Source organism: Rhea pennata, chromosome 1 (assembly GCF_028389875.1).
Source record: "Rhea pennata isolate bPtePen1 chromosome 1, bPtePen1.pri, whole genome shotgun sequence".
NCBI lineage: Eukaryota > Metazoa > Chordata > Aves > Rheiformes > Rheidae > Rhea > Rhea pennata.
The window spans coordinates 159,683,700-159,701,628 of NC_084663.1; the positions used below are offsets into that span (position 1 = coordinate 159,683,700).

At 44.1% G+C, this 17,929-nt stretch overlaps 1 protein-coding gene across 1 annotated transcript in view; it reads right to left on the reverse strand.

The window, feature by feature from the left end:
• Positions 1-16,447, reverse strand: part of CLYBL (citramalyl-CoA lyase) — a 179,818-nt gene extending 163,371 nt beyond the window's left edge. Inside the window, exon 1 of the mRNA XM_062575694.1 lies at positions 16,377-16,447. Within this exon, the coding sequence (XP_062431678.1) occupies positions 16,377-16,447 (71 nt within the window). The remainder of the gene's footprint in view (positions 1-16,376) is intronic.
• Between the last annotated feature and the right edge of the window lie 1,482 nt (positions 16,448-17,929).

A 17,929-nucleotide genomic window follows, 5' to 3' on the forward strand; every position in this document is an offset into this window, starting at 1 on the left:
CAGTAGCCGAAGCGCCCAAACCATTGCTACATTTCCTCAAAAACCATATTTGGCTTAAAAGTATTGCTTCTTGCATCCAGGAAAATAATCAGATTAGATCATGATTAACTTTATCTAGGTCTTTTGTTCTGTTCTCTCATTTTCCCCCCACCCTGTCCCACAGTTTCTCTGCAGAGAAGGAATCATAAGAAATCGGACCAGATTAAATATCTCCTGGAAAAAGGTGTTGGCAGCAAAATTCCTGGCTACTAGCTGGGAAGAAGCATACAAATACCACTTAATTTTGTCATTAGCATTCCATAATGCAAGTGTGATTCTATACAGCCACAAATTCAATGACAAACCCTAAGCCATCATGTCTTTAATTTTCTTTTTTTTTTAGTCAGTTGTGTTTTAAGGCTAACAGATCATTTTCCAAGCCAGAGTGGTCAAAGAGGCTAATGAAAAACTACAGCTGCCCCCCAAAAAGCAGCTCTTTAATACCATTTTCAATCTGTGGTTTCTCCTGTCCTGGAAAGCAGGTGCTGAGTTCCAGTAGGATGACGACGTGCTAACACCATGCATTCTCCTAGATAAGGATCTCTGCATCATTTCAGATATATCCAAAGGAAATCTTTCTTGCCTGCATAAATACAATAGAGGACTCTGATTTTATTTTAGGAATTCAAAACTTGGACATGGCAAATCACCTTGCTTAACAAATCTTTGTGAAAGCAGTTAGTTTTCTTTTCTTTCCTTGATTTCTAGTGTACAGATTTTTTTATCCATTGCAAATATCTCAAATTTTTGAATCTAGACAAGTTTCTCTGCTATTTTCAGATTCCTTGTCAGAAGAACCAAGAAGTCACCACTTTTTGGAGAATTATTTTGTTTCCAAGATTCCTCTGAGCATGGATGATCAAGAAGGTGGGAGCTCAGGACTTGAGAATGCTCACAGGGGAAGGAAGAAGCGCAACTGAACCTGTATTTGTATGTGGGTGGAAGGGAAAGCCTTTGATTTTTTAACTCTAAAAAGCTCTCTAGAGCCCAAATCTCTGACTGTGGTTCTATATCTTTAGACAGAAGTGATCCAACATTATCAAACTTCTGGAGAGCTTCAAGTTTATGTTGACCAGCCTTGCTGGGAAGAAAGAAATCTTCCCTTCAAAAATGAAACTTCTCCTCAGGATGTAGGCAAAAGGCGGAGAAAAAGACCAATTCTACCAATAATCTTCCTGGAGCTCTGTAATTTTCACACTATGATGATCCTTAGGCATTTTTAACTCCCCTGTGTTCCTAAGCACCACTGCGTGTGAAACAGAAGTACAAGAGTAACAAGTATAAACTGGTAAGTAGGTGGCAGAAAGGTCAAATTTTAATTCACAGAGGGAAAAGATGTTGATGTACTTAAGGCATGCCAAAAGTAACAATCACATACCAAAAGAGGGGCTCTTGGTTGCTTCCCCTCACCAGAAAAAAAAAAAAAAGTGAGAAAATGTGGTTAACAAACAGCAAAAGGGGAAGTGGGGGGCACTAAGAGCAGAGAGCAACGTTCTGCTGCACACACTGGAAGGGATATTTGACTGGGGATCTTTGGCATTGGTTTGCCTTTTGCAGAGCCGTGATTGGCATCAACAAAATTTGACCGACCTTCTTCCATATGGCACAGGAATATACCTGCCCAACGGCACTGCTGACAGATAGAGAAAAGTAAGTGAAAGAGAGATTAAGAGAAGAAAAGTCCAGCAAGAGATGAACATTTCCCCTGGAAGATGAGCTTTGCTGATCCAACACCATTAACTTTTATAACTTCATTCAGGAAGTAACTGTAGAAGACTACCATGGTTGTATGGACACTACTGGAATTCAGGAAAAGCATCAACTTAGAAGGAAAACCCATAATTGAGCTCTCTAGTAGGTGTGAAATCTGAACACAATAGGCTAAACTAAATATAACATCTATTACTTCATCCTGAGGCAGCCTGTCTTGCAATAAGCCACCAAAGGAGCTTATTTCTGTAGCTCTAAAAAACAGCAGAGCCATAATGTGCAAGACCTCTCATGAAAAAAAATTATCATATATTTTCATTATTTATGGGTACAATACTATGTGACACATCTGTCTTAGGAAACCCATTAATGTACAGCATGGAAGGAATATACGGTTTTGGAAAATACTCTTGTTCTATATGAAACCTCCAGTGAAGCACTGGAGAAGCTCTGCAGCTTGGATCTGAGGCAGAGCTAACATATCCGATGGAGAAAGCTCCATCTAACACTGAATTGCTTAATATGATGCCATGTCTCTTTTCCTATGAATTACACTAGTCTAGAAATTTCTTCATGTTTTGCACCCTGGATAGAGGAGAGAAGAACTCCAGATCAGCAGTCCATCTCCTAAGCTCCCTCTTTCATTTGGTCACAGATGAGTAGCAGCCGCAAGTTTTTGCCATTCAACAGAGTTTTGCTGGTCACTGCGAAACCACCTGGGCCTTAGGAGCCACAACAGGAAGGTCAAAATCCTGAATGTGCTTTGCAGGTTTACCTGCCATCTCAACTCTGTGATTATTACTTGTCTGCTCTAGGCTGAGACGGGGCTGTTTGGAAAAAATCTTGAATTTCTGTTGTCCCTGAGATAGCTGTGCCATGAGTAAAAAAACTCAGACTTCAAGACTGTCTGTCTGCAGCTTTTCAAAAACTGAAGAGGAACTAAATGCTTCACAACATGCCTCTTTGAAATATATTCAACTTATATTACTACTTTAAAACTGCTTTCATAAGCTTATTCTTGCTCTCACAACACAGCACACCTAGAATGATTAAAATCTGAATACATCTGGTTTGTTATTTTCCATGATTTAGCTGTTTATCTAAAACCACGTGTTCCCTTAGAACAGAGAAATGGCAACATGCTAGATCCTTTCTGCCCAAGCAAAATGCAAACACTAGGTATTATATTACATTATATCCTAAACTTAGGTAGCCAGTATCTCCCTTCAGGAAAAAATGCACATGTTGCCCTCCACCTTTTAAGGGAACACATGGATCCCACTGGCTGTCATTAAGATTCACATTTTAAAACCTGCAGACAAACATACGGTAGAAGTTAAATTATGCAATATTGCTAAACTCGCTGTGCTGACTCCAGGGACGCTATGAAAGAATAGTTGTAACAGTTCAACACTTACACAAACCAAACCACCACCACCACCTCCACAAACAACAGTGGGCATCATTTTGTGATTGATTTTTCTGTCTGCTACATTTTATTTCTCCTTGTTTAACTATATATACTAAGCACATTGTCACAAGCCAAAAATGCAAGTGAATCATGTTTGTGAGATAAATTTTGGGATGCGAACCAACATGAGTCTTTTCTTTACGTCCTGAGAAATAAAGCGTCGGGGGGCAGGGGGAGGAGGGAGCAGGCAGCAAAGTGAGGGGGTGAGAAGGGAACTGGCCGTTAACTTATCAATTCCAGGCCTTGCCTTTCTAATTGACAACCTCAGGGCTACTTTCATCACTTGTCGACTTCAAACCCACACTCAATTTTTCCTTTAGATAATGATGCAACTATAACATAACGGTGTTTCTGACATATTGCAGTGCGTAGCAGTAGGAAGAATTCCTCAATAGCTTAGTTTAACAGGAAAGAAAAAAAAAATGTTAATTTTTTTTGCCCCCACATCTATCAACTTCTTGAAGAAGCAGTTAGTAAGAAAACAGATTTTATAGTTCTGTTCTGGAGTCAAAATTTTGTACTGACCCAGTCTAAAGCATCTTAAATCTTAAATACCATGCTCTTGTTACAGATTTAACAACAAGCTAATGTTTAATGCAATATGCCCCCAAAGCTTAGGATATATAGATATTATATACATTATTAGGCTAACAGGCTATATACAGCCTAAATAAATGAACCCACAAAAGCAGAAATGCACTAAGGACTAGAGAACTGGAGGGAAAAAAAACCACACACACACACAAGAATAGTATTGCTATAAATATGTTGACTGACACCTAGAAATTATATGTTATTCACAGAGAAAATGCAGAACTCCCCGTGCCTGCAAGAATGCTGTTACAGATGCATGCTTGTGGAGAGCGAGGAAAACCTCACTGATGCTCTGGCAGAAGAGGCGGTCTGCAAAAGGCAGCCAGACCATTTGTAAGGGTAGGGTACCATGGTAAGTATGTTTATCACATTCTGACCATAAAGAAAAAAAAAAAATAAATTTTGTCAAGTAACAGCATGTCCACAGGCAACAAAGCACCTGGCTCTGACATAAACAGTCACATAACTGCCTTTTAATAGTGGATATAAAGGTTTGAGTCCTGCAATCAACTCTGCAAAGGCCCTGGGGTCATACTAAACACACTGCAGTATTTGGGGCCCCAAGTCCATCAATCTAGGTGACAAAAGCAGCATAAGAAAACCGAGTAATGCAGATACACTTCTCCATCACAGCCACTTCTTCGGAGTTCACGTGAACTACGTACGGAGGGATAACAGTTTGGATGCTATGCAATATAACCAGTCGCTGCTAAAAATAATGTGACTAAGCATTTGGCTATTAAATTCACGTAGAAGAAGAGGACAAAGATGCTGCAGGCAGACTGGACTTGCCGTCCACTCTATTGTCTTCACTGGAATTTAGGTTCAGATCATGCAAATTGGCATCCAAGCTATTTCAGTCAAGGAGCATTAATGAGGGTGCGACTCGTGCAGCTTTCACCGGCTGAACTAGAAGAGTTCAGCCCCAGCGATTTATAGCATTACAGACATGGATGCCAAGTTTCTTAGCATGGACTTGAGAAGGTTTTAGCCCAACTGAGCAAGCAACAAAAAGAACCAAGCAAAGTCCTCCACTATAACAACGGCGATTTTGAGGCACTAACTCCTGAAATGACTGCTCCAACTCTCACTTGAAGCATGACAGTCAGAGCAAGTAGGGAAAGCTGTGCCTGCCCCGAGAATAAATATTGGAGTTGAACAGAGTGGTAGATAGCCAGCACAGCAAATGTTCGTTCATATAACTAACCATCACAGCTCTAAACAAGCAACACATTCCGCTAAAGAAAGAATATGCTGCCGTTTTATGGATCTGCAGACCCCGAAAGGCACGAGAGCAGTGGCCCAAGGAAATGTTGAAGTCCAAGACTTTTCTCCATTTCAAGTGTTGTGCAGCCTGCTACTGGTTCCCGAACGCTCGGGAGGCGACTGCTTTGCCTGCAAAATGCCTAGCCCACCTTAAGGACTAAGTTCACTGCACTTCAAGGTTGCAAATTATTATTAAAAAGTCAGGAGAAACACTTTATAATCAAATTCACAGCTCAGCAGAACAACAGTCTATAGTGAGAAAGATAATAAGCCCAGCAGCTTGGCATTACAACAACTGATAGGGTTTTTACTAGGATCTTTCCCCATATTTTTTTTTTTTTTTGATGAAGGAGATATCAGCACAAGTGAGAAGTTTGAAAAAAAAGGCTACTACATCAGTTTTCAGAGGCAGATGGTTTTCAATTTAAAAAGAATCAATACCATAAAGCACCTTTGCAATTTTGACAACCTAGGTCTGCAGCCCGCAGTACAAACTGGTTACCTTTCAGAGTTAGGGGTATAAGTTTTACAAGCCTATTTTGCCTTCCTGCAGGCACTTTAAGCTTATAAATGGCACCTTTCAGTGTCCTGAACTATGAAGGGCAGCTAGACCTGAATTCTCCTGTCGCTTAATGATCTCACATAAAATGAGGTCCACAAAACTTTTATTAGCGCTGCAGTTCAAATTCACAGGTGAAGAACCACCAGGGAAAGGATGCGGACATGTCTCTTGCTTTTGCTCTCCTAATTTTCCAGGTGCAAGAAAATTTCCCACTCGGGCTTTAACAATTAGTTAACTCACAAAATGAAGCCTAATCTAAATAAAAGACTATGGTATGTTACCCAGATAATCACAGGAAAAATCAGAAGGGAAAACACTAGAGAATGAGACACACTGGCCTCAGATTAAGGAAAAAAAAAAGATATAAACCAATTTGCCAAAAAAAGGTTATTTAAGCATTTATTTATTGCCTTTTGTTTTCCACTCAATTTTATTCACTTAATTCACTAAGTATATTTAACACTCAATATTTATACAGAGTTGCTTTATTAAAACATGAATTTGTTCGTCCCCTATTCTGGAATTAACAGCTGATGTTTGAAAAAAAATTGTATCACAGCAGTAAGAATAAAAATTTAAAAGAAACTTTCCCCCTCCCCTAAAAAAAAAGGATTTTGTTTGTTACAAATTACTTCTGCATTTATATAAAGATTTAACAATTCATGGCATGCCAAATACAGTGCTAATGAGCTTTGGGTCGTGTTTTCTTTTTTGATTGATTTTCTTTTTCCTGCTAAAAACAATTACTAGAGGCCATTCAAATGCCACTGCATAAACCAGGAAAGCTAGTAAAACTGTAGGTAAAATTGGCATTTTGTTTCAAGCATGGCTCAGGAGTCCAATTTGCTTGTTGGCGAACTGCATATGTCAAATAGCACATGCATCTCCTCCAGAAAGGAAGAAGGGTAAGGTGCTTTAGAAAAAACATTTTACAACATTGTTTAATTTTTAAAAAGGGGAAGAGGGGCAAAATCTCACCATTTAATGCCAGCATTCCAGGTGTGAAGCATCCTAGCCTTTCTGCATCTTCTCTACCTTTTATTGAAAGATAGATAATTTAGCAGAAATATAAGCCCTTCTTTCTCAATGCCTCTGTATGGGATACATGTACCCATAAGAGCTTAAAAACCTATCGGAGAGCATTATTAATCCTGCTTCTAACACTGTATAATTTTTAAAGCCTATTAAAGCACTGTCTGTTCATAACAGCACAAACCTTGCATTTTCTTGACCTTGTTTCAAGAAACAAACTGAAGGAAAAAATTATCAGTGGAAGTTGTACACAATCAGTTTTTACTGTTCAGTTACACAAATCACTCTCTATCTCAACTACTAAACAGAAAATAAGTATATACATTCTACAACAAACAAGCATTACTATCTATCACAAGTTGATGCTTCAGCCTCATGGAAGTCCTAGGTTTCCCCTGCTTTGCTCAGCTCCTCTATCTCTGCCCACACGTCTAATCACACCCTCAAAAAACCTACAAATAATTCAAACCTCATTTTGCACTGGGTGCGCTATTCCTGCCTGGCTGCAGTGAAACTGCTACCTATTTACACCACCACAAGTAAAGTCACAATCAATCCCCTGGACTTCAATCTTCCCGGTCACATATGCATTACTCCAAAGGCTTTCAGATGACTTTTTAACTGAAAACATCCAGGATGTTGTGGGTTTTAACAAATCATCGCAGCTATTTCCTAGCAGCTGATAAGACTAATGTTAATTATCATCACCAGGAAATAGAAATATTTCTGTGATGAGGTAGTCCTGTTATTATTCAATATTTTCAATATTGCAATTTCTCTGAGTAGCATTCCACTAACTAAAAAAACCTAACCAACAAACAAGCAAAAAACATATGGAGCAAATGAAAGATATTTGCACCAGCCATCTCTGCTTTCAACTTCACCCCCAAAAAGTCCCATTGACAATTTCAAGAACGGGGAATCAAAACTCGTTATTAGCAAGTCCGCACCAGATAAAGCGGTAATTGTAGTTATACAGTATTGGAAGTGTAGCTACAACATAGCGTGACAGCTTGTTAGTGTTGAAAATATATAAGCTCTTTGTAATTGTGCCTTTGGAATGCCATCTGTCTTGAATTAACATCCACCTGGGATCATGTTTCGATGACCAATATGGACAGATTACTGGAACTTTAAAACCTCGCTTTCTTTGTAATTGACATTTAAACTGTTTGAAGTTTCTCATTAAGTCCTTTTTTACAAATTAGGTGCAGATGTATAAAGCTCAATGTACAGTACTAAGGGAAATTAGGTCACCTGAAAGCTCAATGTAAAATGTATCTATTAACTGTTTAAATGCAATGAGTACATTAAAATTTAGAGATCAGCTTTATGCCCCAAATGTCTTAAAGTTTCATCATTTCCCTTTCATCGCTGCAGAGCCACTGATGCCAACCAGTTTTAACTAAAAATGGCAGAGGAGAAAGCAGGTTTGGCTGCTCGGCCCAAGACAACAGTCAATCCTGGCCTGTGAAGGGGTGGAGAAGGGCAGGCGGGCAGCCCCCCGCTCCCTGCCACGGGGACTGGCGACTCCCGTTTCCACCAACGATGCATGAAGAGCACACAGAGAATTGAGGGGTGAACACAGCAAAGACAAGGGAAAAAAGGGAAAAACTGAAGAGGGAACTTGTTCCAGTTTTACAACATGCAGCTCGATGACAACAAAGCTGTCTTCCACATCCATTTGCGACTGAAGTTCTGCAAGCTTGCAGTGCTCCACAACCTTGTGGGATGGAAGAGGACCATTTGAAGACCATTTATTGAGGACTGCTCCCCACCTAAGGGAGCAGCATTTGGAGAAAGACTGCCATGGACAGCCCAACTGACAAAATACCACTGGTGAATCAAGTATTTCATTGCTCCAAACGACAAGGCTCAGAGCTCCAGATAGGGTGAGAAAGAGGAGCTGAGTCCACCAAGAGTCCAAGAGATCATGACCAGGAGCCCACCTGAAAATCAGAATGGGTTAATATGTGACAGACGGGAGTATACACCATACTGTAAGAGTTCAGAAAAGCCACCAGTTCTTCAGCAGAAAACCCAGAAATTAGGAGCAGAAAAAAAGCTCCTAATCTCAAAATAGCAAGAAAAGGCTGCAGAGCCATATGAAAGCTCAGTCTTGCACTGTGCCAAGCACCCCGGCCAAGGGAACAAGTGGGTTCTTTTCCCATGAAGGACCACGAAGCCGAGAATGCTTTGTGCCTTGAAGAAAGCATTCAGCAGTTTGCAGCATTTAAACTCAACATGGTCAAGTACATTCGATCTAAGGTCCATTAACCCTCTCTGCTAGTCAAAAGTCTCTCAGGATAAATTAAGACATAGCCTACATAAAATGCACAACTGCAAATCCTTTCAGCATCATGACCAGCACACACTTTTCTGAAATTATGCCAAGAGGCATTACCTGGCTCCCTGCTCATAAATACGGAGATGTGATGGAAGAAACTGTCTTCCTTTAAAAGCCAGTAAAACAGATGAATACAGTGTGAACCAGATCATTTTTGTGTGCCTGGACAGAACTATGTCCTCTTAAACATACTGTCCTCAGTACCTAACTATTACAATGATTTTAAGAACTTTTCTGCTCTCATCCCCTTATTACTGTATTCTGGTAAACTACTAAAACTTTTGTTGCAAAAGAAATGGAAACTTTGAGCAGGCTACAATGCTGCTGCTTCCAATAAACCACCAAGAAACGACAGGCTTTTCTGTAGAATTGGCTGTGTTGTGTGTGAGGTGAGTGAGTGTAGGTCAAACAATGCCAGAATATTGACAGCAACTGATTCTAGGTTTTTTTGTTTGTTTTTATACACAGGTTCTTTTTCCTTTCTCCTCCACATCTTTTTGTCCATGTGGGAATTCAGAGAAGAGTGATGCATATTTTTAAGAGAAATAAAAGCTAGTCCAGTTATATGTAAGCAGACTGCAATACCTGAGCAAGAACACAAATTTACCAATAAAATAGAGCAAGGTAGCAACCCTTTCCAGGAGCGACAGCACAACAATTCATTTGAAAGGGGGAAAGAGAAAAAGGAGTAACTAATTTTCTCACACAAGGAGAAAGACATCTCGCGGAAGTGTATTTGTACTGCATTTGTTCTGCTAGGACACCTCACAAATACTGGCATCATTTTGCTAACAGATCCACGCAGGCAGATACAGCACCGAGTAGCATCATCCAGAAGAACTGAGTTAGCGCTAAGCAAACTAGTTTGGGTGCCAGTGGTGACTAGCTGTACAAGCTCAGCTTTGCACCCTGCTTCTCATTAGCATTAACCAGCCTGTGTCATACTTCTGCTGCTGCCAGTATGAAAACTGGCTCAAACACAGGTTTCACAATCCTGTGAATACTGAATACTGGAGCTCATAACACGTAGTTTACATCAGCTCTGTAGCTCTCCACAAGTGAGAGTGGAGACCTGGTTCGGCATAAAGCAAGAAAGCAGTGTGGACAGGTAAGACCCACATTTGGCATAAACCTGCCAATATAATTTTAACTTGCCAAAAATGCTTGCATAAATTTGAATCAGCAGAGCAAACGTTCAACTCTGTAATGTGCTTCATCTGACCTAATGGCAGCTACTGAAAAGGCCACATGCATCCTCCCTTCTGTGTGGCTGGTGACAGCAGTCGCGAGGTAAGATGAAGCTTCCTGAGGTAGCCAAAAAAAAGCCTGCAGAGCCAAAGGCCCCCCAAACTATCAGGCTCCAGATGGATCATTTTGCTGATCCCATTCATCAACTTAAGATCTAATGCACAAGCAGCAACGGGAAGGTGCAGAGGAGAATGGGGAAGATGGACCACTCGTTTTGAAAGTCAGGTTGGAGCAAGTGCAGTAAGACACAAGAGCCGGAGTTCAGACTGGATCAGCCCTTTGATTCACGTGCCTGTGGCATCAGAAGCCCGAATGCCAGATTTACACCACTGCCAAACCACAGCTTACTAGAGCTGGCATAGTTACCTTTAAACACATTCAGTTACAACATACCCAGCCTAGGCCTTGATTTCAAGGAGGTCCATCAGGTTCCTCCACATTTGGAGGATCATAACACCAGGACCTCGATTAGCAGCATTCAGAGCATCCTCTCCCTCCCTCTCCAGTGTGAGACAGTATCAGGTTCTCACCTCCTCAGCTACGTGACAACACTGGTTTAAGTGAACCAAAATAACCTTGTAGAAAAGCAGATTCTGCAGATACTTCTCAACTTTCTGCCAGATAAAATGTTTTTATCACTAGAAAGTCACACTTTCAAACACAATTCACCCCAATGCCATAATCTTGAAAGAAACACTGTGTAGAACAGAGTGAGTGATTTTTTGATAATGGTTCAGGAAAGAAATCCCTTACAGACTTAGCACTTTATTGATATTCTTGGTTATAGTTCTACACACACTGAACAAGATCAGCTACTGGTAAGGATCATAATTCATGTCTTTCCATTTAAATGTTGCAGCAAAAAATAAAACTAAACTAACAAAGGGGAACCCTTTAATTTCTTAGAACAATTTCAGCTTTCATTGCATTAGCACCCTCCAGTGTCCAATCTTTGAAAAACAACGTTGTAATGACTAATTTGCCAAGTAGCCACAAACTTGTATTGCGAAACAAAAGATAAAGAAGCAGCGAGTTCCTGGGGGAGATGACAATCAGACATAACAGAAGAAACCCTTAATGCTTTGAATATTTTTTATTCCAAGTGTAGAAATTTTAGATGATGTATGCGCAGTCCCTCCACAAGATCTGAAATGGAATTATTATTTAATCCTGTATTATCTTTCACACAGATATTCAGCAAGCCTCACCGTGCCACGAAAAGGCTTTATGCCCATTTTAGCGATACAGCAAAGGAAGCAGAGCTCTGCCAGCAGCACTTCGGAGCTTCCTTTGTTTGTAACTGGTGTGCCTGCATCTTCACGTTTGATGCAACACATGGTATGTGCCTATAGAATATAGTCTATATTCTGCAGCACTTGGCTGATATGCGAGCTTAACAACAATGCTTATGATTGATTTGGTATTGGCATATGGGTATACCTCTGCCCAGAAGATGCCACATGAAGAAATACAGGTGAAAAAAAAACCTCCTATGCATGCTTGAAGCTGATATACACTCAGCTGGCTGAGGACAAGCAGGTTTCATGTTGGTAAGCAGGTGATCACATTTGTAACATTCCTCTTTTGCACCATGCTCATCACAGAATGATTAAGCTTGAAAGGGACCTCTGGAGATCATCTAGCCCAATTCTCCTGCTCGAGCAGGGTCACCTAGAGCACGTTGCCTAGGATTGCATCCAGGCAGGTTTTGAACACCTCTAGTGAAGGAGACTCCACAACCTCTCTAGACAACCTGTTCCAGTGCTCAGTCACTCTCACAGTAGTTTTTCCTCATATTCAGGTGGAACTTCTTGTGTTTCAGTTTGTGCCCTTTGCTTCTTGTTCTGTCGATGGGCACCATTGAAAATAGTCTGACCTCATCCTCTTGACACTCTCCCTGAAGATATTCATATACATTGATAAGATCTCCTCTCATTCTTCTCTTCTCCCGGCTAAATAGGCCTAGCTTTCTCAGCCTTTCCTTCCAGTGGAGATGCTTCAGTCCTAATCATCTTCGTAGCCCTACACTGGACTCTCGTCCAGTAGCTCCGTGTTTCTCTTGCACTGAGGAGCCCAGAACTGGGCCCAGGAATGTGGCCTCACCAGGGCTGAGTAGAGGGGCAGGATCACCTCCCTCAACCTGCTGGCAACACTCTAACTCATGCAGCCCAGGAGACCATTGGCCTTCTTGGCCACAAGGGCACATTGTTGACTCATGGTCAACTTGCTGTCCACCAGCAGGAAGAACCCTTCAAGAAGATCTGCAATCAAGGCAGATTTCATAGTCAGTGTATTTTTACTGCAATAGTGTCTTTAAAAGCACACTTAAAGTCTTTTAACAACAACAAAAGAACAGCTCCAATTTTTATTCAAAAGCGGTTGTGGACTTTTTTGAACGTCTCCCAATAAGCCAAAAATCCTCCTCAGACAAGAAAAGTCCATCAGGCTCTGAAACATCACAAGTGAGCAAAAACAGATTAAAACTGTTTTGACTACCGCAGGTGTCATCTGCCTGCTAACGATACCAGTACCTTGCCCACACTCCCGTGGCGGCATTGAGCAGCAGCTTTGCAGGGGCAGTAACGTCCTCATGAATAACAAATTGCAGCAGTTGGATCGGAGGTACATGTTGTAAATTGGGGTCCAGGATGCTGCCAGTCTCACATCACAGAAATGAGCACTGCGGGACCTGTGTGACCAAGCTCACACCCAGTGACACTAAGCATTCCAACAGGCACCTACCATCATTTCCATACCTGCAAAAACTTCTGCTAGGCAAAGACCAGGAAGCTGCAAATTAAATCCAACCAACACGTGCCTTAGTTGCCCAAGTTTGAAGTTGTCCCTTTATTTCTCTCCCTGTTGCACACAACTATGTGGATGTTCAGCTCAGAGGTGAGTGAGGACTCCTCATTCCCCTTTTGCGTGGGTCTCTGACCAGTAGGTTGCCCCAAATTCAGGTCTTGGGAGGCAGCTTGCAGTCTGTAGTTTCACACCCTGCATCTCCACCTGCACAGCTTCTCTGGCTTCAGAGCAGCACCACTAACAAGGCACAGAAAACTCCTGCAGATGGGAGGCCGTAAAGTCTCCTGGGATCAAGTGAGGGGGCCGTAGTGCTTTGCAGCCATATCTCAGCCTGGCTGCAGCGCTAACCAATGTGCTGCTTTCTGACCATGGCTGGCAGAGAGCAGCTCTGCCAAAGGCAGGCAGGCAGTCTCCTTTCCCAACCCTGGATGTGCGTTATGCATACGTAAATGTGATCATCTGCTTGCCCTCAGCTGCATGTAGTGTCAACTCCTCACCTCCCTGCAGTATAAATATTCAGAATTCCTCACAACTAGAAACTGCGAGGCTTGGCATTTATAATTCTGCACTAATGTGAAAAAAAAAAGAAATGAAAAAGGCATTTACATGCACCTGGAAATAGGGTATAAAAATGAGATGAAGGAGGTAGGCTGGAAAATGACCTTGTACTATAGAGGACACTGTGACAGTGGGCATAAAGGACAGATTTGGATTTTATAGGCGTCTTGCATAGCACAAACAAGTCTAATCATCCCTAAAGTTCCTCAAGACCATTAGAATCAATATTGCATGCTCATAGTAACATCTAGATTACAGTTATTACAGACTGCATACTCTTTTGCTAATCAACTATAAAATATTTACAGCATCATGATCTCAGCACAGACTGCAAGAATTTATAGCTTTAAATATTAAAATGAACTAACACACTTGACTGCCTGCTGAACGCCAGTACTTAAAACTTGCTTTCCCCTCTGGAAGTATTGTTCAATACCTTATTTAAATGAGCACAAAAAAAACCCAAAAAACAAAAACAAAAACCAACCATCTGAGTAAGTAAAGGCTGTTTCAGCCTGCAGGTAGTATGCACCTGCAGGCAGAAAGCTAACACTGCTGATGGCAGCCTGCTATCAGAACCATGCAGATCTCCAGCAGGAAGGTGCTGTCAAGGCCTCTTTATAGCATGTGTCATTTAGCACCTGATTCTGCAAGCTGATCTACATGGAGATTTTCATATCTATTTACAGCGGAAGGTTTCATATACTCCTGCCCAAAGAGCATCATCTGGCAGCTATCTGGCCACTTGTGTGAAAACGCCTGTGATCTCAGGCCAGCTACAAGGGGACATATGGCTCCTACACAACCTTCATCAACCAGCGCCCACCAAAGCATGGGAATGGAGATGAACCCTCCTGACTCACAAGGGCAAGGCCAAAGGATGCCGGTGGGAGAGCTTCTCGCCCATGCCATAACTTGCACGTCATTTTGAGAAGGAAAGCAGAACAACTGTTTCTCACACCTCTGACTCAATTTCCCTCATCCATACTGGGCCTCAGCTCCTAGACTGCCAAGGGGACAACATTCACAAGTGCTGCATGCAGATTAATCACAAAAGCCCAAACTACTTTGACAGCAGAATGAAACTACAGATAAGCTGGATGTCCATACAAAGTCAAGGCGAGACAGGCCAAACAATAATAGAAAATACCTCAAATTCACACCCAGCTCAGTAAGCCCCTGAATGGAAAATAGCTGGATGCCAAAGAAGCACTATGGTGGGTATGGTGCTTGCCCTGCTCCTACTCTTCCACATGGCTTTGACTCAAGCTCGAAGTTGTTACGGTTGGATGAGTCCTTGGTGAAACCCAGCATGGCCATTTGCATGTTCTTGTCCAGCACTTAGCTTGACACAGAGTGGCTCATGCATGGAGAAGGTAACACAGTGTTTTCTTAGCAAGAAGAAAACCCATGGTACTGATCCCATGCCTTTTACCATCACTTGTTTTATTCTGTAATAGACTGGGCACAGTGGGCTGTAACAAGCTTGCTAGGTCAGAAACTCTGGCGCCACAAATAGAAAAGACCCGGTCACTCTTTCTAATTTAGTAGCTGTATCAGTTCAAAGCAGACAACCAGGCAAGGGTAATTTTGTGGTAATTGGAAGAAACTAATTTATGTTTTCACTTTCCTTTTGTGCCTAACTGTCATACATTATAAATGTCCCTTACAGAAAGAAATAGAGCAGAAATAGGCAATTGTTTCAGGGTGGGAAGAAAAGGCAGGAGCTTGTCCTTGAGACTTGGAGAGCCTTCTCTGACTGCTCCACATCTGCTGTCTGAAGGGACTGAGTGCCCGGCTAAGCTGGAGAAGGAAGCAGCAGACCAGGAGAGGCACCATTTCTCCTCCGTTAGTGCACGACGGACGCGCGTCTCCCAGCGCGGCCCTGCTCGGCACCTGGCTGCTGCTCCAGCCGCTGCGGCACAGGCCCGTGAAATTTCCTGGGAAGCAGGGCGAGCATCCAGGCGGCCTCACCCCAACAGTTACAGGTAAAACGGGGGCAGCCAACACGCCCCGCCAGCGTGGACCTTCATACCCCCCCCCCCGGGCTCCTCCTGCTTGCGTACCAACCTCTGGCTGAGCGGCAGGTGAGCAGTTTGAAGCCTACGGTGCCCGCTCCACCGCGCCCCTGGCGCCCCCCTCAAACAACAGCGAAGCTGAGACAGTTCCCCACTGCTCACGGCGCCCTGAACGGCCGCGGTGAGAAAGGGCCAAAATGCAGCTAGCCGGGCCAGAACCGACACGCAAAACCCTGAGGTCAAGCAGCAAACTTCCAGGGTTGCCCTGATTTAACTCGCAACGTTTAGCTGAGCAGCAGAAGAGTCTAGAAACTTAAAAAAAACAAAAACAAACAAAAAAAACCCAAAATATATTATGAAGAAACTGTGCTGGGTGCTTCTGCTGACGGGACACACAGCAGGGAGCAGCGTTTCGGGTGCCGCTCGCCGCGGGCTTATTTTATTTAAGCAGCAGCTCCACGGCCTGGCAATCCCCCCTCCCCCCCCGGCCCGCTGCGAATAACCACGCGGTGGGGAGGAGAGGCCAAAAAAACCCTCATTTCCCCCAAACCCGAGGGCGGTTTCCCGCCCGCGGAGCGCCGCGCGGGGGGTGGGGGAGGGGTGCTGCGGGGGAGGGGAGCGGGGGGGGCGCCCCGCGGGGAGGGGCGGGGCGGGGCGGGGCAGGGTGCGGCGCCCACGAGCCCCCACGAGCCCCGCCCCTCCCCGCGCCGCTGCCGCGTCACTCACAGTCTCCGCCCCCCCAGGCCCGGCCCGGCCCGCCACAGCGCCAGCGCCGCCGCCGCCGCCGCCATCATCATCACCGCGTCGGCCCCGCCTCTCCCCGCTGCCCATTGGCTCCGCCGGCGGCGTTCCCAGCCGCGACGTTGCGCTCCTCCGCCTCACGGCGCCCATTGGCCGGGGGGGAGGGAGGGGGGAGAGGGGCGGAGCCGTCGCCACCACGTGGGGTGGGGGGCGGTGTCCTCCGCCCGCGTGTGGTAACCGTCTCGTGCCCAGGGGGGCGGGGCGGGGCTGGGAGGATCCCGCGCGTCACCAACGGCGCAGTCGTTAGTGGCCGTTAACCGGGCAGCGGGGGCGCTATGTTCCCTCCGTCCTGTGAGCTGCCTCCTCCCGTGCTCTTCAGGAAACCCGCTGCTCCCGGCAGAAGGGCGCAGCCCACCGGGCCCACGGGGCGAGCTGGGGGTGCTTAAATAGTGTGCTGAGCGCTGACCGGGTTGGGTCTGATGCAGATGGGTCAGGGATGGTGGTGTGAGTGGGGCTGCTGGTGGGTGCACAGTGTGGAGCTGTTGAGCAGCTACAGGCCCTGACCTCTGCTGAAATCATACCTGCCTACCACCTTAGGCCTCTGTCGTGAGCACTTGCTCACCTTCATGGGCAACAGTAACGATGCCAATATAGCCATCTTTCTAATGTAACCACTGCATCCAGTTATGTGCTAGTATATGCCTTGATATATTGGCATAGCAGAAGCTGTACAGTTTGGGGGTACATTTGTGGCAAGGCTCTTAAAGTTAGCATATACCTAGAGAAGTGCTGACAGCGCTTGACACAAGTGACTAACTTCGAGGTTAAATTCGGGCTCAGATACTTTTGCTCCACACATCTCAGTCCAGAAATAACTGTAACAAGTGGAAATAGTTTGTTTTTGAAGAGGAGAATGAAGAGGTGAGATCAAAGGTGAAATACAAAGTTGTACCGGGGGGGAAAGGAAGCCAAATTGAGAAGGAAGGGATCCTGAAAATAGCGCAGTGCTTCTGTTGATCTGTTTCTTCCATTTTCTGTCAGGCAGAACTTAAAATGTATTTGCCTTGCCATTCTGCTCTAATGTACTAGACTTGCGATGAAACATACTTTCAACAAGCTCATCCGTCCATAAGTATGGGTATTTTTGGCCTAGTTTCCTAAGGTCAGGAATCTTGGATCATGCTCCCTATCTGTCTATCATTCCCATCATCCTGCAACTATTGAACCCATTGCCCATTATGGACCAAACCTGGCCTTGGGAGAGAGATTCGCAATATGCTCAGTTTCAAGAGCTTTTATGGAAACAAGACCAGGATGGGGAAGGAAGACCAGACCAATTCCCCCACTCCTTAGGGTGCTTTGGCCCAGGCTACCGGGGCTGCCTGGCACAGCAGCCCAGGCACTCTCCCATCAGTGAGCCCCCCATGCAGTCCACGCTGCCTCCTGCTCATCAGGACACACAGGGGGTCTGTGGGAAGATGGTAGAAGGTGTAGGGGGGGAGGAGGAAGGACAGAGTGTTTTGTAATAGAGTTGGTAG